The sequence below is a fragment of the Cheilinus undulatus genome, linkage group 9 (assembly GCF_018320785.1).
Source record: "Cheilinus undulatus linkage group 9, ASM1832078v1, whole genome shotgun sequence".
Classification (NCBI taxonomy): Eukaryota; Metazoa; Chordata; class Actinopteri; order Labriformes; family Labridae; genus Cheilinus; species Cheilinus undulatus.
In genome coordinates, this window is record NC_054873.1 from 27331108 (window position 1) to 27358680 (window position 27573).

The following is a 27573-nucleotide window of genomic DNA, read 5'->3' on the forward strand; positions in this document are numbered from 1 at the left end:
TCTCTTCTTCTCTCTGTCTTATTGCTATGGTGACAGCCAGCCAGCTGACACTCCTGTGCTGGCTGTTTACATCGCAGGGCCTGCGTGACCTTTCCCAGGATTCAGCAGGACATTGCGTACACATGGAATCATGGGAACGTTGCACTGTCATACCAAATATCCAACCTCTCCTCCCCTACCACAACAAATATTTACACCCCTCATAAATTACAGTGGCTGAGAGGTAAATGCTCTGCAGTCTTGTGTGTGTAATCCTAATTCATTTTTGGAAAATTCACACAATAGGAATGCCCCACATTCCTCATGAGTTTCTCAAGACACCACAGGGAGAGCGGCATGAGGCCCTGTGAGAGAAAAAGGGATGGGAAGGAGTGATATCGGAGCATGCAGCTAAGAGAATATTTAAAGATAAAGGCATTTGGCATTATGGGGGATTTTTGCTCAGCCCGTTCAATTAACCATCTGTTCATACAAAGTAAGAAGAAGCTCAGCATTTAAAGCAGCTAAGTCATATCTTCATAAACAAATGGCATTAGATTTGTTTTTTCTTCATACACATACATACACGTAGACATGCATCTACTCAGCAGTACAGGGGCGACCTCTTGCATCGATAAACTCATCCATGAATTAGAGCGGGCTACGAGAGGACATTTAATCCACCCACAGACAGATTGGTTTTGGTAGGCAGGCAGAGAATTACTGTACAGCACAGAGTTATTGAATTCTTTATTGATCACAGCTCTCTGAAGAAGATGGAAAAAGCACAGATAAAGGGGAATCACTTTAGCAGTGGAAAGGATCACAAAAGTGTAGAGTGTTTTTACTCCTAAATGCTTAAACTTTTATATTAGGACATTCTTTTGACTGATAAGGTCAGCAGTGGTCTGTAGAAGGTATGTGTGTTTGTGCTCTTTTAATCTATCTAAAAGTGAAGTCTTTTAGAGAATAGTAATTAGTAATCCAGTGAAATGTTTTGTTTTGGAGGTGAACAGAAGTTTGTTTATCACAGGGATACACACAGACTTTAGCTCTGGCATATGCTGTATGCAGTGCTTGTATTGCCTTAATGTGGCCATTGTTCCAAATGGGCTTGTGTGAACAAATGCAAGATAAGCTTCATTGTTTATATCTGTCTGAAATTCTCAAAGTTTGACATTAACATTTACATGCTTTGCACAGTCTGTGAGTGGAAAATGTGTCAGATTGGGAAAAAAACACAAATGACTGGATATTTGTGTGGTCTGTAAAGAATTAAATGGGATCAGGTCAGGTCAGGGTAGTCCAGCCTGGGAAAAAACTGCCTCTGTCAAAAATTGTCTCCTTTTTTAAAACCTTTCTGGCAGCAATTCAAGTGCGGCAAGAAAGTAGCACAGTCATGACTATGAAAGAAAAAAGTATCTGCATTTTCCAGCTCAGCTTGTCTGCTTGTGCATTTCAGTGTATTTCTTCTCCAAGCACAGGTACTGTCTGCTAAAACTGAGGCAGCGAGAGAGAGTGCTGCTGTCTGTCTCTCTCGTCATGTCAGCAGCAGCATGCGAGTGCATACCGCTTTAAAAACAACATCTACCACTCAGAGAGACTCTGCGAGCGACTGCATTTCCTCAGTAGGAATGTTTGTGTTTGTGGAGCTCTGACCAACAGAAAGAGGGTGCATCGCTTCAGGGAGGAGAAAAGAGGAGGAGGAAGGAGAGAGAGAGTCTGCAGGGACCACTGGCTGTTTGGGACTGGGACAGGAGGAGGACGGGCACAGTTGACCTTGAGGAGAGACTGCTACATCCCTGAGAGCACTGAGGAAGGAGGGAGACAGCCAGAGGGTTGTCCTGGGCTACCTCTTGCGATGGCACAATTAACATCTACTGGAACTAAGTGGTGCCAAGAGGACATTAAAGGCTAGTTCCAGCTCATTACCTGGGCCTCTGTGGACTTTAAGGTTTGTCAGTGTGATACAACACTGCATAACATCAGAGTTTGTGTGAATAAAGTTATGGCGGCAGTCTTGTTGGGTCTAGATGAGGCAGTGTGTACCCGGCAGGGTCTGCTGTGGACTCTAACCTCAACTGCTCTTCGTCGTCTTCGCGTGCATGCCAGGAACCTTCCTGTACCCCTGCATCTATTACACGTGCACAGGTGTGCATCTAGGCCACTCTTCCAGGTAGGCTGTGAAAAATACACGAAGCAAAGCATCTCCATGCTTGCACAAGGTATTTGTTTCAAATTTAAGAGGTACTTTGTGCATCGATTTCTTTTCAGTTTGCTATTATCTGTCTGAAAGTGGAGCAAAGTATGTTGTTTGTAGAGGCTTGCAGTGGTGAATCAGTAAAGGCAGGCAACAGAAAAAGAGAGGCTCAGAGAAAACAGAAGATACGCTATAGCCCAGGTATGTCCTTCAGGCAATAGATGGGGGCCAGAGCCAGGAGGAGGGTCAAACATGACTGATTTGTTTTATTAAGCATAGAGGACAGAACTGGGTTAGGAGCTCTTGTCCCAGCAGTGTTCCTGCTTGTGAAATGGGACACATGAGGTGCGCGTGGAGTTTTGTCCCGCCAAGTTCATCTGTTGCATAAAGAACACTGCTTTGTTTTTAGAGAGTGCTCTTTTGTAATTGTTGTCCTCAGGAAGGATGCAGAGCCTAAGAGGAAGTTGTGTTGCTAGGATCACTATAAGGGGGTCGGTAACTGAGCTGTTAAGCCTCTAAGTGTTGTGTGGATGTGTGAGAGGGGGATGCTTGAATAGAAAAGCAGGGCCGTTTTATAGGCTGTGTAGTTGGTCACTATACCTCTATCTCTGTGCATGTTTATTGTAGCTTCCTGGAAACTTTTGATGCACAAAATGTGTCTGCATTTGACTTGTTTGTGTAGAAGCAACTGTTTTTTCTAGCTGTGATTCAGCAAAACGGCCTATCAGTATTCTCTTCACCATGCCCAGATAGGTACTCAACTCTTTCATGGAGTCATTAGTATTCTTGAGGCGTCTCACCTGCCCTGTGTGCTGCAGCTGGCACCACCAGGACAAATCACACAGGCTGAGAGACTCTATAGGCTTGTTATTAGCACAGCAGAGCAAAGAAAAATAACAAATACAGATGCATTTACAAAAACATACTGACAGTGTGACTCTCGTCTTTTTTCTTGCCCCTTTTTGTTCTCAAGAGGGGAATAAGATGGACTGTTATTCCAACTTTTGCCTTCAGATATGTTTTAAGCATCCTGAGGGAGGGAAACACAATCAGAGGAAACTGAGTGGTATAACAGACCTGCCTAAGATGAACCCCACCTTAACACTCCCGCCCCTTCAGATGTGTGATAACAAATGCCTTTTAAAACCAAGGTCTTTAAACAGTTTCCCAAACATCTTTCCAGCATACAATATCTCCCCCCTGGCTTGATGAGGTGGTACGACCCACAGTGGAGCAGTTAATAGTGGTTGGAGTAACAAAAGCAGGGAATGATGGGTCAGTGTGTCAGGCTGCAGGATGGGGATATCCCCAGCTCACTACACTGCCTTTGTGCAGAGCTTCCTCTATTATGGTTAATGAGCTACCCAGACTCACAACAGAGAGAACAAGAGGGAGAGAGCTTAACTATCTCTTCATATTTTATCAACTCTTTTTCACTTTCTCCACTCTTTTCCTACCCAGTGTTAATTTTAACCAGCACAGTCTTGCTGCAGACCATTCATCTCTAACAGACACTCTCAGTGACCGTTCATCTCAGACACCACCTAGTTAGAAATGGAGCTGCCATAATTTGCTTGAACAACATATTTCCAGTTTTAGATTTATTTTGAAATTAAACTTAATACACAAGGTCTGGCAGTTACATTCATGAAATAACCACATTAAACCAATCCATGATAAGATTATATATAAACCTGTTTTAGAAGTAGTTACACAGCGATGGCTTGCTTTAGCTTTGTAAGCCTTAGTTAAAGCTAACATACCTATGCTAGCAATGTAATTAATGTGACTTCATAAGTCAATGTGCCTGAGTAAGCTTAAGCAACGTGAGCGTTAGCAAACATAGATAGTGCTAGCATAGCTATGTGGCCGCTTTGTGAGTTTAGCTTTAGCTGTGTTAGCTACATAGCTATGTAATCTGTGTAGCTTTGTTAGCTACATAACTACACTATCTAGCTAACATAGCTGCCTTGTGAGCTTTGCTTTAGCTAAGTTAACTATGTAGATGTGTTTGCTATGTAGCTTTGTTGGCCACATAACTATGCTATTTTTGTAGCTAATGTAGCTTCTGTGTGAGCTTAGCTTTAGCTACATTGGCTACGTAGCTATGTTGGCTATGTAGCTTGGTTAGCTATGTGACTAAACTATCTATGTAGCTACTGTAGCTAGCTTGTCAGCCTAGCTTTATCTGAGCTTAGCAACATAGATACGTTTGCTATGTAGCATTTTTAGCTACATAACAATGCTATTTATCTAGCTAATGTAGATATATTTGCTATGTAGCTTTATGTGCTATGTTACTATGTTATGCTTGAGCCAAATTCTAGCATGTCCAGAAGAGCTACAGATACATTGTGTCTTGGTGGATTTACCCACAGCAGAGAAACAACAGATTTTGAATGTCTGACAAAATGAAAAGGCATTTTAGGCTTGTTTAAGTCTTCTTGACAAAAACTAAACTTAGTTTCAGTCAGTTTAAGCTAGAAAGATCTATTTTTAGCTAGTTTTGTGCTGGTCTTTGTTGACTAACATTTTTAGACATACTTTAAGTCTAAATTAATATTGCTCCTTATCCCTCTTCCCTCTATTTTGGCTTTCATTCCTGCTGGAATCACCTATTCATGTCTTATTCAACCCTCTCTGCTCTGCTCTCAACTCTCATCACAGTACCTGCAGTCCTGCTCAATCAGGACTCCTGCCTGGATTTTCCTGCACTCAAGTCTGACACATATGTCGAGGTGATAATTTTACGCTTTGCAAGTTCACGGGACACGCGTGCTACGTGAATGAGCCGCGACTTCCCAGTAACCACGCAGGAGACTGCAGCATTTGTGTTGTTTGCACACAGATGTGATCTTATTACTCCTGTGAGAGTATGCAGCTGCAAGTTCACACTTTTATACATCAGGCTGAGTAATATTGACTCAACAGCCTGCAGTAACACGTTTTTTCTCTGGTGGTGTGACCCATGAAATAGAGAAAGTACCGCCAGGCGTGTGAGGGCAGACAGTGTCTCAGGGTGTTTGTTGCAATGTGTCATTTCTCATGTTGCTTTCGATTTTTATTGATTTCATCCATGTGTTTATTAAAGGTTTCCACCTGATGTTCTTTCTCCTAGACACCCCTTCCATCTCAAAGGCAGGATATCCTGTATGGGGAAAAGATGTGCTAAAGCAAACAAAGATGGCTTGACTTCCCTTGTAGCAAGAGTTTCCTACCTGTGATAGCTTTCCTGCGACTCACAAGTGTGCCTATTACCATGGTTTTGTATGACAGTATGCAAAGTGACGTGTTATTAAGCAAAACTCATTATCTGTGGGTTCATCATCCTCGTAAATCATTACAGACTTGACAAGATAAACACCCGAAGTTTATTTCCTGTAAGTGTTCGTTGATAACAGACAGGAAGCTGGTTCTCCTGGGTGTCAGCTGTTTCATGGCAACGCAGCTCCTCTGAAGTGTTGTATAAATATTCAAAATCCTGCATGATGTCACAGCTATCATACATATTCATTAAGTCCTGCTTCTTTTTATTATAAGACTAATGCATCTTGCTCATTTTAACTTAACTAGTCCTGTGAGCACAGCTCAGTGCCAGCCCAACATATAAAGCAGAGACACTGCATCACAACCCTAAAATAACCAAGAGACACAATCCTCCCTCTGTCTAGGAGCTCCTTCATGCGTATGTTCAGTCACTTCTTTTATTTGCAGTCTGATGAGTTGTAGGCGTTCAGTCAAATCCTGGTGTTTTCATTTAAGTTGGTTCCTTGAATAAGTCCAGCAACTCCCATGAATGAGGACATGATTGTATTTCTATTGTGTTTGATTATCATTTGTTCTCAACTGAAACAGATGTCAGTAAATAGATGTACAACAGGCAGGCAAATATCCAGATAAGGAAATCTGTACGTCCATGCTATTTCCCATGATTTTTCCTTTCTCTCTTTTTTGCAGCCATGTAATTACCAGATAGAGGTTGGAGCTGAACTTGTGACTTCCTACTGAGGAATTTTGATCTCTTTCCATGTCTGGCATCCATCTTTGTTCTGATTGCCAAAGTCGGGATCTGTCTGTGAGAAAAAATGTTTCCCACAACTGCCGCAAACACGCTCTGTGACGGGACAACACCAGAGCGGACATTGTCTCAATTTTTTCCAGAGTTTTGTTTATTTTTGTAGTAATTTTCTAATTTCAATGCAACTAGCTTGAGGCGTGTTTGTGTTTGATACCCCTGCATAGACGCACACAGCTCTGTGGATTCTGTTGGTGGTTGAAGCCGTTTACAGTGTCTCTCGGGGATAAGGTCTGATTTGCATAGTTCATCTGGAAAACATTTCCACTTCTCCTTTCCCAGGTTTGTCAAACACACATTGTGTGTGTGTGTGTGTAAAAAGAGAAAGTAGCACAGAGGGAAAGGCTTTTTGAAGTCTGAACTTGAGAAAAAAACATGGGAAACAATTTTCTCCATCCATAAATCATATCGGGTAATCTAAATTTCTCTTCCATTCATATTTTGTAGGAATAAATTTGTTAGAGAAGTCCTTTGGTCTTGTTTAATGTTAAGCAGTTAAAGCGTGACACCCGCTCCTCCCTCATGTTATTTAGATACTCTGAGCTTCTTTGCCGTGCCAGAATCTAATTTCTCTGCTAATGTGAGATTGATAGGATGGTCGCTCACTTGATTAATTACATCAGTTTGCATGCCTATACACACGCATCTCACATGCATACCACACAGTCATTCCAGAGGACTAATCTGATTCTATGATTGAAATCAGAAGGGTATATCTATACCAGCCTGGTGTATGGTACATCCTATACCATGTATAATTTATCTGTGTATACAAAGAAATATGTACATCCATATTATTATTATTTGATAGCCCTAAGATGGGCTGGAAGGTTTGGATTCGATTTGTCTGAAAATGAACACTTTCCCAGATATCACAACTCAGATACTAAACACGGTCAAACACAGAGGCTGTGCCATCTTGTTAGCCGACGGTTGAGCGGCCTGCTTGACAAATCTGGCTGGCATCCCTCTAATCCTGTAAGTGTGTCTGAGTAGTGGCCAGAGTCACAACTGAGTAGCCAGGACGGACATGATATAAGGTTTTATTTTGGAGGTGGTCCTTGGTTTAACTGTGGGATTAGTGAAGGGGATATAGGGGTTTATAATGTTTTTAACGCAGAGGTTACAGCCCTAGTATAGAAATGGTAATCCCTCTGGATTACGAGGGGAATCTGGTGAATATCTGGGGAAATCCCTTGCGTGGAATCTCAGATCCTCTGTTTGAATAGATATTAGAGGATCTGACAGTGTGTCCACGTTAGTTTAATGAGCAGAGGCTTAAAGTTTGCAAGAGTGTGAACTTTCTAGAAGAGTAAGGTGATATTATAATAATTCCAAGGAGAAATATCCAAAACATCAGAGTTTAAAAAAAGAGCCTTCATCATCTGATCATATTTCCCCAGTAAGGAAGCTTCAATGATAAACTGTTTAAAAAATGAATTAAAAACTAGTTGTTTTTAGTAGTTTGACCTAAAAAATGGTTTTTCAGGTGCCTTAAAATTCTAAATTGACTGAACTTAAAATGATAAATTGAAATAACGTTGTATATTTGTTTAAAACAAACGTTAGTATCTTAATCCCCTCCTGTCCAAACCTGGTAGATCCAGATAACTCCTAGTTATGTTTAATCATAATTAAAGGTTTATTTTTATAACAACACTCTATTAATAAAATTGCAGACCTACACTGCAAAAAATAAACAAGCTCTAACTCAAGTTAGCTTTGTTAACTTCATTGGAATAAATTTAATTCAGTTGCGTTGTGGAGCCTTAAAAAATGCTTGAACTTGTAACAAGTGATTGATTAAAGTGTATTCAATCCAAGTTAACAAAATGCAAATCAAGTTAACTTGGTGCAACTTCTTGACTTGAGTTGAATAAACCTAATACAGCAGTGGCTCATTCCCAGTTGAAGTATTTCTTTGGCAGATCCACTTTTTTGAGGGGTGTCCGAACAACTGCTCGGGGGCAAATTCGCCCATTTTTGATTGGCCCACAGCAAATTCTGGAAATAGACTGAAATATGGTCCACAGTAGAACATGAAAATTGTTCTTATTGTTTTGCTTATTGTAGTTTCAGCACAAGGTGGTGCTACCATGCTAATTCTGTAAACAAACATTTTGACAAGAAGAACTTATTGATATGAGCTTTTGTGACTAAACTGAGACAACACTGCAAATGGTAAACATATTGGCAACCAAAATAACAATTATATATCTTGATTAATAACTCCTTGATGGATTACGGCAGAAAATAGCTGTAGCAATAACACTTCAAGAGCAGAGCTCATGGTAGCCATGGCCGAAAATGGCCCCTTGAAATCTGATTGGCCTCCTCAGAATCCTGAAAATTATTGTCTATTTTTCCTTGTCAGCTGTTAGCTAACCCTGTAGGCATACTCAGTCACTTAGCATATCTTAACCCACATTTGATTGGTTTTACCAACTTTAATATCCACATGGCGAGGTATCTGAAATTGGCCCCACCATCCTTATACATTTCTGTATGTGGCATTTCATGGAACATATTTGGATACCCCTGTTTTGCTCTACATATTTAAATGTGTTTATTTTTGTTCGCTAGGAACATTTTAAATTGAAATGTGAACATGAGTCAAAGTCAACACCTCACAATAGGTACACAAAATTGGGTTACATTTCTTTTAAATCTTTATAAAGTCATTACCTAGTGCATTTGTTTTGCTATGAGTTCTCTGGTTAAATGTCATGTTTGGAAAGAAAGGAAGAAAACTAGACTAGAAATGTTGTTGGGTTTTTAATTAATAAGCAAAGTAATCTCAATTTCTAATTTCAAGTTTAGTGATCTTAAAATTTCAAGGCAGACTTCAAACTAACTTTTTCAAGATAAAACAACAAAAAAATTTTATCGGTGTAATGGACAGCTTACTCTCAGTCACTCAAATACAGCATAGGACTCATGCATCTCAGACAATGTGGAGCTAAGTCATTGATTTCCCATGATCCTTTGGGGAGGCATGGTTGGCCACTTAACTATGTTAAATAAGTCATCATTTTGTGATACATGCAAAAACTGCGGGATCATAAATATTCATCATACTTCAAATGCCACTAGCCCTGTGTCCCTCAGAGGTGTGTACATCTGTATCTTCAATAATGCACGCACAAATTGGGTGTACACTAAACTGCATTAAGATTAGATTAGGTGCACTTTTCATGCAGGACCTGCAGACTTTTGCAAACTGGATTTATGAACGTGTGGTGTGTGAAGACAATCCAAAAAGTGGCCTATTTCTCACCTGTAGTTGTTGTACATGATGGATCAGGTGTTTTTATATATCCAGCGATGTTTTCCATCTACTGCCTCAGATCCTGGCCATCCCTGAGGCAAAATTGGCCAAATGGGAGATATTCAATACCATTAATGACGGGATTCCCTTTGGAAAAGAGGAACTACACACAGACAGACACACACTCTCACACAGACCACATGTACTTGCCAAAGGGCTCTCCCTGCAGATGAGCTGGGTCATTTTTCATTACCCTGGCTCAGAGGAATCAAGTGTGTAGTAATGGAGCACAGTCACATTGAGCCAAAGCTATGGAGGGATAAATCCTGACTGGGCTGCAGAGTGGAGCGTGAGGAGGGACATAAAGCTCTTTTTCCCTCTCCTATATGTCATTTGAGTGCATTCGACTACATGCTCGAGGGAAGATGAGAGGAAGGTCTGCAGCTGCTGCATGCTCACACCATCTCCCACTATCTCTTCTTTATTTTGTTTCCTGTTTGTTTGTCTGGCTGCTTATTCCCATTTCCTGTCCTGCCTGCTTTTCCCTTTTCAGACTCCTCCACTGTGACTTTCTAGCCTAGCTGTCTTCGCTGTGGAAGTGCTTGCTTTTATACACCTGTCCCTTTACAGTTCTCTTACGTCACCTGAGCCGGTGTAGCCCACGGCAGAGCAGGGGGAGGTATGATGGAGGAGTGAAGGGCGCAGGTAGGGAGGTGGGATTTGTCTTTGAAAAATTGTAGACTTTGTAGAGGAAAGAGCTTCCTTGTTGGTGACATCCAGGGATCATGATGGAGTTGTTAGCTGGATTGGATCATCTATGAAGGGAACATTCATTGCATTACTTTTTCAGTTTAAGCTCACAAACCCCAGGGTCTTCCATTTTTTTCCTGTTACAGTGTGTTAGCATTGTCTCAGTGTGCCTCCTCCTCTCAGTGCCCTACATTTCTGCCAGAGTGCACAGCAGAGACAGCTACATCTCCCAGGAAGTTGTCATGACAACTTTTGTTTGCATCTGAGGTCGAGAGAAGAGAAAGGAGAGAGACTGGTCAAACATTTATGCATGTGTGTGTCTGTGTGTTTGACAGTGCAGGTTGTGTCCGTGCCACTCAGCTAGAGAAGTGAGTGCTTTTAAAAGCTAAGAGTTATTATGCGGATGGAGGCTCACAGAGCTCCCGTAAAGCCGGGACCTTGAATGATGTCGCTCCGTGGCTCTGTCTCCTAATTGGCCTGGAGGGTCTTTGGAGGCCCTGAAGGACACACACATTGATGCACATGCACACAAATCCATACACAAGGGCAAAATTAGCAAAGAACAGCAAGGATTTAGCCACTTTTTACCCCAAACCCCCTTTTCTCCTCTCCCCTGCTGTTCCAGTCTCAGAGTACATGTTTAATAGGCTGAAACACGCACACAGACACAGGAGTTAGCAGACAGGACTGTTTAATATTCAGCATGCTAAATGGTTGGAGTCTTTGGTATTCTATCCAGTTACAGGACACTGGCTAGAGGCCACCGGAGTTCAGCTGCTCTGCAGTACACAATGCCCTTGAGTTACACTGTAAGCTGTGCATGTGTGTGCTTGTGTTTGAGGATACATGTGTGTTTATTTGTTTATGACAAACTAAAAGCCAGGGAAATAAAGTATAAGAATGATTAAAAGATTTTAGTATGAAATGACAACCATCAACAAGGTCTAGGCTTATAGTGCCTATAAAAAACTATTCAGCCCCTTGGATGTTTTTACTGTTTTATTGGCTTTTCCTGGCTACCTTTACACCACAAAGACAAAAGAACACTCCAAGCAACTCTGTGAACAAAATTATTAGTCAGGGGATGGAAACAAAAAGGCACTGAGTTCAGTTAAATCCATCATCAGGAACTGGAAGGAAAATGGCACATGTGTAAATCTGCTTATAATCTTTTATAATCTGATATAATCTTTCTCACAAACTAAGTGACCGTGCAAGGAGACTAGTGAGAGAGGCCACCAAGACACCTATGACTACTCTGAAGGAGTTACAAGCTTAAGCACCTGAGATGGGAGAGAACTGTTACCTGGCAAAGAGAAAGCCACTGTTGAAGAAAACTCATTAAATCTTGACTGGAGTTGCCAAATAGCATTTGGGAGACTCCATGGTCAAGTAGAAGAAAGTTCTTTGGTCTGATGAGACCAAAATGGTGCTTTATGGCCATCAGACAAGATGCTATGTTTGGCTGACACTAAACAATGCCATCTCTGCTGTGGAGCATGGTGGTGGCAGCATTGTGCCGTCGGGATGCTTCTTAGCAGCAGTCCCTGGAAGGCATGTAAAGGTAGAGGGTTACATGAATGTGGTAAAATTAGGCAAGTTTTATACCCAGGTGTAAGAATAAAGTATCTTTGTTTGTTCAGAAATTGCTAAAAACCATACTCATCTATCATGTATATACTCTTTCAATAAGTTAAAGTTTTACAATTAAAAAGAAAATAATGATGTAAAATTGTCACTTATACCAAAAATCAAACTGAAATGGCAGTATAAGTAAAAAAAAAAAAAACACTGTTCAATTTTTTTTAAACCTGACCTTTAATTGATGCATACTGTATACATTTTTATAGAGGATTCTATTTTTAGTGTAGAACAAAACACCATGCTACGTCATTTTGTCTCTAAGTGTGCACTGCCAGCAGTATCAGTGAACACAGGGTCACTGAGGGCTGCAGTGATTTCTCACTGTGTGAATTATAGATGAAGAGAGGAGGTGTAGGGGTAAAAGATCCTTCCCCTGTGAGTGACTCACACACACACACACACACACACACGCCGACAACCCTTATTCTTACAGATCAACCGCCGTGATCATGACGACTGTGTTTCATTGAGATAAAAGACCTGAAGACATGACATCACTACCTCTCTGCTCTTCTTGTTGGGCTGCCGATCCTCTGGCTCCCCCTCTCGCCCCGATTACTTTCTCCTCCTCCCCTCTGCAGGAGCTGCTCTTATAACCAATAAACATTTCATTCAAAGCAAACAGCACATGTGTGGCCAAGTGCTCAGTTTAGTTTGGAATTTCAGGAATGTCCAACACTGGTCAGCAAAGGGCAAAGCTGATTAGAAAAGTCATCTGAAAGTCATTTCTGAAAGCAGAGACTGAGTGTAAATAAGAGGCTTTTCCCTCCTTTGGGAAATAAAAGACTGGAAATCCACCCTTGAAATTTTTCAATACAGCTTATCCTCATAAAAACATGACATAAGTGAACAGTCTGTGCTAACAGATTTGTGTTTGTGGCATGCAGACGTGACCTGCTTAAGCTGACACACCGTGGCGCAGTATCATCACAGTGTGCCCATGAAAGGCCTCAGTTGTTTGTAATGAAGGAGGAAAAACTGCCTGTGGCCCTGTTGTACACCTCTACATCTCTTACTCTCTTTAAACAGGCTCTGTTTCAGATGAGTATCAGTAAAATGTGTACGTCTACTGTATATGACCTAGTTTTTATAGGCAGCATAGTTTGGGCTTTTTTAAGCTGAAGAAAAAGTCAAAATAGAAAGAAGTTACATTTTGGATGATGAACTATTTTTAGAAAAGAAAAAATGGCCTTTTCAGTGGAGAATTTCAGACAGGCAAGAATTTATGAAGTACAAGGTTAGGCTGTTATGACTACAAGGCACACTCAAATGTACTACAGCCTCACACCCTTGAGTGCTAACTCTTCGCCTTTCTCTTATCTTTTTCCGCTCATATTTTCTTTTTTGAACTCACTACTGAGACATTCTGATTCTATTGGAGCTCATGTTATCATTTTGAGCCATGGTTTTATGTAATATACAAGTATTTTCTCAATATTTTTCCCCACAAGAAGCGGAAACAGCAATTGTATGACTACAGCTGTTTTCACACTTGCACTCTTGAAATTTATTTTGAAAAATTCATGACAGCCTACCAATATCTTCTGAACATTTCATGACATAAAAAGATGCTGTTGCAATCCAAAAGGCATTCTAGCAACAAATTCTGACACTATGGTTAGCCTTTACATCGCTGTAATTTGACCCATTAACAATATAAGCAAACAAGGAAAAAACAATATGCTGATGTTAGAATAACAACTGAGCAGGTGCCGTTTTCTTAAATCAGTTCTTCTTGTTTGGTTTAACACTCCCACTGTGCCAACATTTTCTCATGTGTCTGACCATTTAACGAATCATAGTTTGACCATCATGTCACTTCCTCTGTCCAGTAAAAACTTCTTTGATTCAACAGGCAGGAACTGCATCATAGTTTTAAAATTTTTGGAATCCTTTAGCCTGCACAGATTTTAATCTACAATACTAAAGCTCATAAACAGTAATTTCATACATGGAGTTATTACTTTAAACGACAAAGCATGATACATTCATAAACTTATCAGAATACAGTTGGATTATTGCTCATATGCTAAAAAAATGTATGCAAGATCCCATTCAGTGGTCCAACATGTCAGTCCCAGTTATCTTTAGCTGTCTTGTTGAATTTCCTAAGAGATTTCATCACATTCTCTGAGATGATGAATTAAACTTGACATAATATCAATTAATCCAACATCTGTAACAATCTTAAACTGGTTGATTAAGATGACCTTGATGATAAAATTATGTTTAATGAATTGTTGACTACAGACATAGAGGTTTGGATTTTTTTGGACCCCACAGTCTAACAAAGCTCATAGTCTTTCTGGATGGCATGCAGCCTCAGCGTTCTCCTTCTCAGCTTTAGGATTTGGTTTGATAAATGTACAACTTCAGTATAAAAGACTCATTTTAAAGTTACTGGTTCTTTGCAGATGACATCACACAGCAGCACAGCAATTCTTGTTGGGGGGCAAGTAGTGATTTCTGCATAGAGAAACTCCACCAAAAGGCTGTGTTTGAGCTGTTTATGATTATGCCAAGGGTTCAAAGTGTGTGAATAAAAACATTCTTGATTCTTAAGATACTTCTGTGTTCAAAAATTAGTGAAATATTCAGACACATCATGTTTAGGATTTAAGAAGTCACAGAGAAGTTGTCTCCTTTCCCACTTAGCATTAAGCAGACTGACATTTTGTGGGCTTTCCCTTTACCTGATGCCAGCATTAAACTGGCTGGACTCAACAGATTAACTTTGGCAAGTACGGATTAGGACTGAATGATTTTGGAAAATAATCTAATTGTGATTTTTTTCCCCCTCATATTGCAATTGCGATTTGACATGCGATTATTCCTTAACTTTCTTTTATTCCTAAACAAGGGCTGAACATTTCTTTAAAAGTGTCTGATTCTGATGATTTTGACTCGTATTGCAAATTGGATATGAATTATTGCATTGAGGAGTTTTTGTCATTCTTGTATTTAATAAGAACAAAGTACAAAAATGAAGAAGGTAGAATTTATGGTAGACTATTCTAAAAAAATGGCACCTGAATGATTGCATGATATGTCATGCATTAAAACTCTGCTGCAAAAACAAGTTTGAAACTGGTGTTTTGACACAAATATTGCACCTTTTGCGATTTGAAAATTGCAGCAGGCCATATTACAATTTAGTCTAATTTTCAATTTAATTTCCCAGCCCAAGTACTGATTCATGCCATATATGGCATGAATCAGTACTACCATGATCATTTAATTCTGCACTGATCACATCCAAACGAAAAAAAAGGCAGAAAGGCAGACTATTTTGGTCCTGAAATGTACACAATTCTTAAACCTAGGCATCTAAGAGCGAAAGTTCTTAGATAAGGGACCATGGAGTAACATTTTTGCTGGATCTAAATAAGATTTTGTCTGGCTTGATGTGAAAATTTTCAGAATAAATGGGAACAAGGGGAACATGTGAGACACATTTTACTGAAAGTGACTTGAATAATTCTACATATTTTCAGGGTTTTAGACATCTTGTAAGATTGAATGTCATTTTAAAGCTCCGTTTCTGATATCTTTATTGTGGCTCCTGACACACCTCAAGGCAATGCTCTCAGTAAAAGTGCCTGTGTAGTAACTTATAAGTGTCTCCATCTGCCAGTTTGAATGAAAGTTGCTATTCTATGTAAAGATGTTGGCTAGAAACATCTGAAGAAAACATCCAGAGAAAGGCTTTGGTAAAGTCTGGGAACTGAGCTTTGTAGTAAAATAAGAACAAAGCAGAGTTGGTCACAGAAATATCTCCCGCTTGTTTGAAGTGCCAGTGTGTTTCTGATTTTAAAAACGGCCTAACTGGAACCACATTTCAGTCCCAAAGTCACTCCCGGGCAGGGAGGGTGGAGCTCACAGACACACACACACACTTGAAAAAACAAAACAGATCTTTCCCGGTCAGTCTTTTCTCGAGACATTCCTGGCCGCCTTTCCATGACCCTCCCTGCTCTGAAGAAGTCAGCCTTGCTATTATTTTTCCATCAGGTTCTACATAACCCATTTAACTGCACTGTACAGCTACGATACGTTTTGCTGATTCTTGTGTTGTAAAGTAATCCGCACCATATTCAGATAGTGTTACATCAAAACTGACAATTAGCCATAAAGCTTTTTCAGCTAAATGATCTCAGGGCAATTAATCATTGTTGTGTCACACCAGGCTTGCTTTGACGGTGACGTGTTTAAGACTGTGTTTGTTTAGTCTCCATAAATATAGGAGAAATATAGACAAAGACAGACAGAGCAAGACCATGGAGTGTGGGTGTGTGTGTGTGTGTGTGTGTGTTTGTGTCAGACTGAACTGCCTACCGCAGCGTCCCAATGCAGCCGGGGTTAGAGAGCTTCTCCATCTTGCTTCAATTAACCGTTTGGCTCTGTTTATGTCACATTCCACCAATATAGGTTACCTTTTTCCAGTACACCATCAACCCTGTACCCCTGCTCAACCCTTAAACCTGACTCTAATACCAACTGCCTGTTAAACCTGCCTCACCCATCCAGATCTTTCCCCTTTGGGCCCTTAGCTCCATAGAAATAAACCAGATCAGCACCTCATTACAGCCACACCTCAGCCAGGAATAGAAGCCCACCGGCTCCATAACAGGGGCCCAGATTTGTCACACCTACAAGAGTTTCTCACCTTGTGCCTTTTGGCAGAAACTCCCTCTGCAGGTCACAGAAAGGTGAACATATATGTGAAAGTTAAGAGGCATGAGCATGGGACACGAAGGATCACTAAATCACACATGTTTATTGTTCCTTCCCGCCTTGCTTCCTTTCTTCCTTCCCTCCTCTCCCCTCTTCTCTCAGCTTCTCTGGAGCTCCTCAAATCCACTCCAGACAGGAACTATCATTCATAAACTCCCCTTGTACAAGTGTTCAGGATCTTCCTACTGCATATTTTTCACTCTCCTCTTCTGTCTCTGTCATTTCCCCCATATTCCTCCCCTGCCTGCCTGCACTGTCCCCTCCACTCTCTCCTCGATTGCATTTTAAACACAGGAGCTTTGTTACAGCAAACTGAGGAAGCATCCAATAAAGGGAGATAGGTATTTAACTGGAGAATGTGAAGGAGCAACGAGTGTATGTATTAACGCCAAAAAAAAAAAAGAGTCAACTGGAGATGTTTAAGTTGGACAGGCCAGTTTCCGGAGTCTGGAATGGGCCAAAAATATCCAGAAACAGAAAAATCCAGCAGCAGGAGGGGAACGGATACACCTCCTTGTTTCTCATGTGACATTCAGTAAGATGACTTTTGAGCTTATAGCATAAGATTGTGTACCAACAAGTCACTTGAGTGCATAAAACTTAATTAGATCTTCATTGTTGCATATTTAAAATTAATGATTACCAGCGTGAATATAGCTCATATCAAGTTATTAAAAGTCCCTGTAAAATGAAATCCAAAATTTGTGTCTTAACACACTCGATATGTTGGAATAAGGTTGCTGGAAACGTGAAAACACTGAGATCTATGTGTGATTGATTTTTTTATTTACTGTAGACTGTTAGAAAGTTCTTCCCCTTTTTCCTGGCTTGGTTTTATTTGAGCAGGGCAAATAGGAGCGCATGACATCACCAGCCTTGACCCCGCCCCCTAACGCTACAATGATATAATGTCACCAAGCAGTTCATCTCAGTGAGTCTGTTGTAAGCTGATGTCACTGCCTTCATTGAAAGTTAGCAACCAGTGTTAGGCTGTGTTTTTGTTGGTTATGAGGTAAATTTACCCAAATCTATCAGCTACAGTGGACTACAGGTCATTAACAGCATCATAATGAGAGATCTCTGCCAGAAAACAGTAAATGTAATCCTTAACTTTTGTCTCTGCTCAGTTTTAGAGCCAGACCCTGATAAGAATCTTTTTTTTAACTTTGAGAGGATCTTAGGTGGCTTTCACACCAGGGGCCCGGTCCCAGATCCAAGTGCACTTGAGCCCAAAGTCCGGTTTGTTTTGGTAGTGTGAATGCAAACAAACTGCGCCCGGGCACCGGGTCCGGGCCCACTTGGGGAGGTGGTCTCGGGCGCGATTCAAGGGGACTCTGGCACAGTTCGGATGAGATGTGAATGCAACCGCGCTCTGATACAGGACAGAGCGCCGTATCAGCTTTATTACGTCATCGTAAAAGCTAAACTTCTTTCCACAGCGCAGCAGTTTGTTCACTTTTTCCTCAATAAAGGGCGGAAATCATCAGAATCCAGCCAATAAACAGTCTGTTGTGACTCACCTTACAGATAAGCACAAGTTGGAGTCAGTGAGAGGAGGTGCAAAGGCAATTAAAGTCTCCTGTCACCTCAAAAACCACTGTATCTGTGCAGCGCAAGCCCATTCAATCCTCTGAGCTGTAGTAGATGTGCAGATACGAAGAGCGAAGTTGCTGGCATCTTAAAAAGTGATTTTAATCATCCATGGCTGCAGGATGGACTTTTTGCCAGGTCAAAACAAAAATAATCTTCGCTCAGGTCATGACCCCAGTGGTTGCCATGGTAGCTTCTTCTTCTTTCTCCACCTTTGCAGGTTTGTAAACAGCTACGTGTGTACCGCCACCTGCTGTTTCAGACTGAGTAAATACACAAGTGCATCCTGGCACAGTTCAATGTTGCTAGCGAGTAGGTGTGGCTCATTCAACTGACACCCACACCATCCATGATTTTGAAGCGTAATTGGATAAACTTAGAGATATTTCTCATGACTGAAATTTGGCCTGGTGATTCATAACAGTGGCCTGTCATACAGCAAACCTAAAATAAGTATTTTTTACCACTATACTGGGACTTTAAGACACATGCAGTTGTAAAAGATATGCAGATCTGTAGATTTGCAGACATAGCAGAGGTTGCACATGTGCTACAGGGGGCCTCAGTGTTTTCATAACATGAGGATTATTGTAATAGAGTAATAAGAGAGCTGACAAGCCCACACATGCTGAGTCATTCAAATACGTTATTGATGGCAGGTATAGCCTTTCTCTGCAGCACACATTAGTATCTATTTATAGTACCAAAAACTGGGCTGATTTTGTTATGTTAACAACTTGTGGTTTCAACGGTCGCTGCTCCAGCTGCAGGTGAACTCAAGTGCCCAATTTAGGTCATAGAAAAAAAAGTAAGCCAGCCCAACAGCTGCAGTGAACTGGGGTCCAGAAATCAATCAAAGGGATGCAAGAGGTGTGTGCAAGTTACAGGATAGGTAGAGAGGGGATCAAACCAGTGAGGACTTTGGAGATATATACCTATCTAAAACTCTTGGTTTTTGCATTAAAGGCATTTCTGAGGCCAGTGAAATACACATGGTATTAGTCTGGGAAATAACTAACCTGTTGTTGAAGTAGCAGCCAAAGTCAAATGAGGATATAGGGTGTTTCGAGGAACCCCCCCCCCCCCCCCCCCCCCAAAGCCTTCACGTTTCATAGTACTGTGTGCTGCTGATTCAAAGTACCATCTTAGACTGACCACTGCTCTTTGTTATTTATCGGCAGTGACTGTGTTAAAGACGGATTATCAGTGTGCTCTGGAGACACAGCTGTCTGTTTGGGTGGTTTGTAAGCACACACATGCACACACGGAGGAGAAGAGAGGGAGAGAGAGCGGTCTGCAGTTTCTCCCAGTCTCATGGCTGTGAGCTGCTGCAGAAAATTTCCCCATATCTCCTCCTCTCCCCGCCCCCACATCTTGCCTCCATTATTCCCGTGTTTTCGAAGCAACTCCGATGACAGCAAGAAACATAGCTGGGAAGTGGAGGCAGCATAGGATACGTCCAACCGTTGAGCATTACTCCCGGTCGTCCCCCTCGTGTGCTGACCATTGGTACGGTCTCCTGCTATCTGCACGTTCACTCACCGTTTGTTGTGCACGGTGCCGGTAGCGAAAGGAGGAGGAGGAGGGGGCTGATCGACCGGGACTAGCACCGTGAGAAGCTCTCTGCTGCTTTCGGAAGGAAGGAGGGGAAGCCAGCTTTGGAAAAAAATAACGTTCAACGGTCTCTGTCAATTAGCGCCGATTTATGTTTTGAACGGCGGGGATATGAGATGTAACGGCTCTGTGACGTGTACAGGATACAAGGACTATACGGCGAGCAGTGTCTCATGTAATTAACGTTAACTAATGGTCACTAACATGGATGCTGATGTGCCTCCTCCCCTAGGCCGGCCGGGAAAAGGGGTGTATTTTGACGGTTTTCTGGCAGCAACACGACTCGTATCTTTTTGGAATTAATTTTTTTTGTTCCTTTTTTTCTCTTCCCTTGTTGAAGTCGGTTTTGTTGTGGGAGCCTCGCTGTGAGCGTTTGTTTGCAAGGTAACTAACTAATGATAACATCACTGGCGTCGTTAGCACTGACCGAGCATCACTGTCAACTGTGTTTGTGTGTCTCTGTGTAAATTTGTTGGCAATGAAACGTTGTGAATATGGCTGCTTTTTATACATTGAGCTTTTTCGTCTCTTTTTTTAATCTTCTTTTCTGCCAGTGAGTCAGGCATGAAGGCGAAGGTTAACCAATTCAAAACTGACAAGTAATAGGTCAGAAATGCTGGGGAATAACATAGCATGAATCACATAGCAGTACAAGGTGAAGTAGCTAACATGTGCTGGTACTAGCCTTTTTTCTGTCATTGAAAACACATTATAATGTACAGTGGTCAGTGTCAAGATGCCAGTCAGTGGTTATCACTTGTTAAAATTACTACTAACATCTGATATAAGGTATATTACACCAGTTAGAAAGAGTCTACATTCTTTTTTTCTTTCAGCCCTTTTAGTAACAACTAGCTATTTATAGGAACTTTATAACATTTGGTTTCATGCCGGATGTACTCAGTAGCATGTGTCCAAAACCACAAAGTGAATTTTGTAACTAAAGTCAATAAGCATCTGTCTCTTCCAGACTATGCAGCCTAATTTTAGCCTCCAGCTAGTGATTTGTTACCTTGACGTTAAGGTTTGTAGTATTCCCAGGTTCTAGAGCAGGATGCCAGGGAAAGCATGTGTGTAATGTTTGTACGCTGTCTGCATTGCAGTTTGAAGTATTGCAGACAGAATACTAAAGTAAGAAGTTCAGTAACCCCTCTGTAGCTTTGTCATCTCCAAGGTTAATAGCCAGCTAAATGTCATTTACATTTGCTTGCTGTGCACCAACTTTGAATACACTTCACATCAAAGTTGTTATACTTATAACCGCTGTCCTACTACTGTCTAGTAGTAAAGGTAGTAAAGTCACTATATACAGTGTAAACATGGAACTATTTCAAAAATCATACCACTCCAGCACAGGAGACTGAAGATGAAAACAAAAGCCCACACTGGAAAATATAATTGTGTGTGTGACTGTGTGCACAGGTGCACCCAATCTAAACCCTCAAACCACAGGAGATCAATGGTGAGTGGGAGGGTAAACTGAACCCTTTAAAGTAGCCAGAAGCCACACACACATTTAGACACACACCAGTAGTCATTCAGCAGAGTTCACAGAGAGATGAGTGTTGAGACAGCCCTGTTATTATTCCTCTTCTGAGCTTTTTTTCTTGTATCCTCAGCACTCTGCTAAACTCTCACCTCCAACAACCTGCCACCTTGATGCAAGCTGGCATGTATGAGTGGTGGGAAAATAGTCATACTCATGCTGCGGACACACCCTTACCAAATTGCAAGAGCCTAAGGTGGTCAATTTGATCCTCATGGTGAGGAGTTACAAACCGGTTATGCTTGTGCTCATGTTTATGGCATTTATATTGGAGGGAGTTCTCATCAGAAATTTGAAAACAAGGATGTCCTCTTTCTTTGTCACTACTTTGTCTTTAGCAATATTTCTAACCCCCCCCCCCCCCCACACACACACACACACGCGCAAACCCCATCCTCCTGGTCTTTCTCCCCATCTCCCAGATGTGAGGGAAGTGTGGGAGGAGCCAGGGGGGTGTTTGTGTTCCTCAGGGTCCCCGCTTCCTGTTAAGTTGCAGAGAAACTCCACATATGCTGAAAACACCAGTGCACACATGCGTACATACTCAAAAACAGATGCTAAATACTCTGGCACGGTTTGTACATCTCCTCTTGAAATGTTTGACTTCATCTCTGCAGTGAATTATTAAGCTACAGGCTTGTTTTTAGCTGAGTTTTATGATGCTTTAGCAAGCTTTAAGCCATATTTGGATGTTTGGTCTATCTTTTGCATACTTCCCACAGTTGACTGTTTTATCATTGCACCTGCTTCAGTGTTTACACCTGAACTTGGGAGACGTTTATAATTTTTTTTGCAGCACTGTTCAGCAAGCATTGTACTAATTATGCAGACAACCGCTTCACTGAAGCTTGTTCACCAGAAGCTTGGCAGATTTAGTTATGTTAGTCACTGTAGTCCACTGGCGAATAATGGATTTCCTGCTTAAGGAGGAATGCAAGAAATGTCCTTGCCTGGAAGAGAGCAGCACAGGACATTGTCTCTATTGGTTCACTGCATGTAGTTAGCATAGATAACCTAGTTAAGACTACACTGAGATCAGTATGAACATTTGTAATGGGTTTATAAAAGAACGTATTGACAAGCATCCTTTTCCTTATTGTCTCTTTCCTCAGATGACAGAGGGGAGGCGATGTCAGGTCCATCTCCTGGATGACAGGAAGTTGGAACTTCTTGTTCAGGTGAGTCTCTTTTCCTCCTGCTCTCTCTTCTCTCCTATCTCTTCCCACACTCCTATTTCCTTAGAATGGGCGAGACGTGATGTCTGGCGTCTCAAGAGACCCCCCTTACTGCTGACTTAGGGATATTTAGTCAGCAGTAGGTGACTTTGCTTTTCTCTTGATGATCACCTGATCTCTGCACACACACACGCACACAACCACGTATTAAATGAGGAAACAGACCTTGGCCTGGTTTGCTCTCCTGTGGATCCTTATACATAGTTTAGTCCTAATGATGTGCTAAAGAGGGACTCTTTCTTTCCAGAAACTCATGCTTCCACACTTTTTCTTCCTCACCCTTCTACAATTATCTACCATATTTCTGCTATGCACTATTACTACACTATTAATTTGTCACTTGCCATAATAGGGAGCTGTTTATGTCACCTTCAGATGGTCTAATGGAGTGTTGAATAACACTTTCGTCAGCTTAAGCTAACTTTAAAAATGGTGTATAAATAAACGGAACTTTAATTTGCCTCAGTGATGGTGGTAATTTCATTGTTAACAAAAAATACGAGGAGAAATGTTGGAAGAGAAAACATAACTATACAGTGATGAGACTATTGAACTGGTAAGAGTCCAATAAAGTTTTGATTTGATGGCAGGATTAGATGGGATAAAAATGTTAGTGGTGGGCTGCATTAAAAATCAATGATGTCTCCTCCACTGTACATCTTATAGTATGTCTGTCAAACTACAAACAGAAGAGTGGAGAGATGTGTACACACCACAGGTGCAAGAGTAGTTATTGAGTGTGTGTGTTAATGTGATATTTGTTTATGTGTACATCAGCAACACAACATCAGCTGTAATGAGCTAACAATAGCCTGACCGATGAGCAAGTGACTTAAGTCTGTATAGTATCATAATAGCAATAATATTTGAAGGCTTGTCTTTGTAGATATGTGGAAAAAAACAATTTAAGTGGCTTAATTTGTCACTTCTGTGCATAAATGTTTGCCAGGTGTTGTAAAAGTTATCTCACAACATTGTGATAGTACCCCAGTACAGGTTAAAGTCATTCATTCAGTTTATATCATCAGTATGATCTTAGATTATGTATGAATGTGCTTGAGCAGTGAGATAGGCTGGAGCAACAACCTTTACACATATTGTATAGGATATATTTGTATTTTCTGTGTTTGTTCTTGGCCTGCTTTGAACGCTTTTTGTTTTTAGCAAAGCCTGTCAACATAGGTTATTTTTTGTAATTATCAAAAGTTTCATGTTACTGAACAACTCAGGGACATCCAAGCAACAATCTGTTGAATTAACTTAGCTGTAGCAGAGCTATAAATATCAGGAGTAACAGTATTGAGAGTTCCTTGTTTGACCACGAGTCACAGCCACAGCCTGTTTGACTCATTTTGGACTTAAAACAAGTGTTGTAAGACATTGTATTTCTTATGCAATTGCAATTGAGATGCAAATCTCTGCAGCGCTGGCCTCCAGACAAACTGAGCTGATCTATTTCAGCACAAAGCCTATGTTAGGCTGCAGACAGACTATCAGAGATACTCTGCAAAGTGAGCACACACACTCAATTTTTCTGTTATTTGCAAAAATCAGATTTAGAGAGAAGAGAACAAAGGTTTACCTGACTGCTATCCCACAATTTACTTTTACTGCAAATATTGACACCTGCTCTGAGGAGGCAATGCATTTAATCAGATAATATGCAGGTCCATCTAGTTTTGCTTTATTAGTGTCAATGCAAAACATTATGGAGGGTTGCTATACTCTACTTTACTTTTATTTGCCCTCCACTGTGGCTGGTAGGTTGAGCCATTAGTAGCACTGATTTTAACTGTCTTGAAAACAACCAAACTGGTAATGACTGTATTGCAAATAAACATTTTGTGGCAGAAGTAATAATAGTGACAGCATTGATGCTAATTAACCACCCACCACTAATTAATTGTTAATTGCTAATTGTTAATGACATTCTCTTTTGTTGTCTATACAGCGATCTCATAGTTTAGCTAAAGCATCGTCATCTGAATGTCCTTGGACCTTAACCTCTCTCAGCCTCTTTTTTACTCTGATTATTAGCCTCCTCCTGTTTTGAAAGAAAAGTAGAAAAGATGGTAATTGCCCAGGAACTGTATAAGAAGAGCAAGCAGAGAGTAGAGAGATTGGCACAGAAACTCAAGAGGTTGAGAGGGAGATAGAAAAGTGAGACAGGAGCTTAGGAATAGACAGACGAGAGATGATTCTTAAGAGATGGGAAGGGAGAGGAGAAAATGGAGGAAGGAACAGAGGAGAGGTCTGCTGACTTTCTGATTTGATTACTCTGCTAGAACTGATCCTCTCTTACAAATTGGTGCTTCTTTTTGCTCCTCTTCCCACTTCTCTCTGTTTCTTATGGAGCTATTATTGTTGCAAAAGTATTTGCAAATGCGTACAAAGATCTGCGCACAAATCCACAAATGTGCGTACAGATCTGCAAATTTGTGTAAAGATTTGCAAATGTGTGCAAAGTTTTGCAAATTTTTAATCTGCAAATATGTAGACCACTTTATAATTGTGGACTTAGTTCATTTTGGTTCAGAATCTGCCTCTCAATTGGCTGTCATACACATATGACTTTTGCAACACTTGTACTGCGCACGATTTGTACTCAGATCCGGAAGCGTGTGCTTAGATCTGTAAGCGTAAAGGTTGGGTCTGTTGCCCTCAGCGCAGGCTCACAGGCAAGGCTGCCTTTCTCATCACTAAGGCATCACACAGGAGGCAGCAGTTAAGACTTAGTAATGGCTCTATATAACGTCAGTGTGGAAGGAGACGCTGTATGAGCCGGGTGATGTTAGCAATACCTGGCCAGGAAGCATATAGGACTTGAAAATTTGCTTTAAATTGTGATCAAACTGACTGGCCTAACGAAATATTCATTTCAGTCCATTACAGTTCACACTAACAGTTTTAATATTTTGATTATTTGTTCTGACATCACGCCAATAGTTCCGTCAGCTGCCCTTAAAATAGAAAATCGCTCTGCAGTTCCGTGAGCAAAGGAAACCCAACATAAAAATGTAATCGATAGCTAAAGTTCTGCTGTGGCTACCAGAAAAACTCTGAAATTAGAGACCTCAGAATCACCTGGCTCTGCCCAATGTGGTGCTGATCCTGCACCTGCAGCACAAATGGCGCCAGCGTGATGACTCTTTGTTCACTGGTGAAGTCTCCCTCTACCTGTCATCTACTGCTGTCCATGCATTTGCGGATTCTGGCCTGATGCTGATTCACTGAATGCATCCAGCATAACAAACACTGCGTACATTTCCTGGCCTGAGTGATTAAATTCATGATCAGTGCATAAGAGTTACCAGCAAAAAACAAACAGGTAATAAGAAATAAATTTTTAGAACATTGTAAGATTCGAACCCAGGACTACATGAATGAAAGTCCGCAATACTGCCACTCAGCCGCTTGATCAACACATCCAGGATCTGCGGAGTAATGTGATTTAGATGTCAACATCGGTTGGTGCCATTTAGCTCCGTGCCAGACCAACAATCTTTCTCTTCCCCTGTTATTTATGTAAATATATGTTACAGACCACTTTATCGATCTTATTGCTAACATCACCTGGCTCATACAGCGTCATAATGTCTGTAAAATATTTCTGTTAAATACAACACAATGAACCCCTGTCTTGTAGAGATGGCAATTCAGCCACCGCTGTGATATGATTCTGGAGATAAGGAAGTCATTATTTTCTTCACTCTTTCAATGAAAATATGAATAATAACAATAACAGTATAATACGATAACATGTCTCCTTCCACACTGACATTATATAGAGCCATTACTAAGTCTTAACTGCTGCCTCCTGTGTGATGCCTTAGTGATGAGAAAGGCAGCCTTGCCTGTGAGCCTGCGCTGAGGGCAACAGACCCAACCTTTACGCTTACAGATCTAAGCACACGCTTACGGATCTGAGTACAAATCGTGCGCAGTACAAGTGTTGCAAAAGTCACGTGTGTATGACAGCCAATTGAGAGGCAGATTGTGAACCAAAATGAACTAAGTCCACATTTACAAATTGGTCTACATATTTGCAGATTAGTGCACGCATTTGTGGATCTTTGTACAAATTTGCAAAACTTTGCACATATTTGCAAATCATTACACGCATTTGTGGATTTGTGTGCAAATCTTTGTATGCGTTTGTATACTTTTGCAACAATAATAGCTCCATAGTTTCTCCATCTCCACACTTCAGTCTCCATATCTTCTTTTCTCACTCAGTCTTTTGCTTGCCTTGCATGTCTTTACCTGTCTGTGGCTCTGTCTCCTTCTCAGTCTCCAAATACAATCTCAGCAGCTGTGTATCTCATCCATCCATCCTCTTTGCTGCTCATTCTTTATCCTTTTCAAGCAGGAACTTGTGTTCACCATATAATACACACGTTTCAACAAATGGTATCTCTACAGTTTAACAATATTCCAGCAAAACATGACAGAATGTCAGACTCTGGGATGTTACCGAAAAACGTTGCCATATAAATAAAAAAACTGCTGTCCTCCTTTTACTCTGTGTCCTTGATTCTCTTCATTTGGAGGATGTACAGTAGGCCAGCAGTGGTCCACAGGAAATTACAATGTTATTTTTAGTTTTTGTGGCAAACAAGCATGCAGTCAGGACCTTTGTATAAAAGGATTTCTGAGGGGATGACAATAAACTATTTTTTTGAAGTATTGAGGCAATACTTTCAGATTCTTCTTGACCTCTTTATCTCGTGACTGATCATTTAACAGCAGCATGTTCAAGTTGGTTCTGTTTAGAGCATCAGCAAGCAAACCTCAGGAGGGTCCAAACATTTTTCTGTCCCTTTCTTGTGAAACCAACCAGCTGTTTAATCCCAGAAGCGCATTCATCCTTTCCTCTTCCTCCTCCATTTCCTCCTACCTTTGATAGCATATCCTTTGTGGTTAGTTTATGGAGCCATG

General features: G+C 41.0%; 1 protein-coding gene across 5 annotated transcripts in view; it reads left to right on the forward strand.

Moving 5' to 3' along the window:
- Nucleotides 1–27573, forward strand: part of frmd4a (FERM domain containing 4A) — a 116105-nt gene that overhangs the window by 52073 nt on the left and 36459 nt on the right. For 4 of the 5 annotated variants that reach the window (XM_041795510.1, XM_041795508.1, XM_041795509.1 and 1 more), the window contains exon 2: nucleotides 22513–22578. In XM_041795510.1, the coding sequence (XP_041651444.1) occupies nucleotides 22513–22578 (66 nt within the window). Of the gene's footprint in view, nucleotides 1–19814; nucleotides 20239–22512; nucleotides 22579–27573 lie in introns of those variants that run through there. The other variant, XM_041795511.1, reaches the window with a different exon arrangement.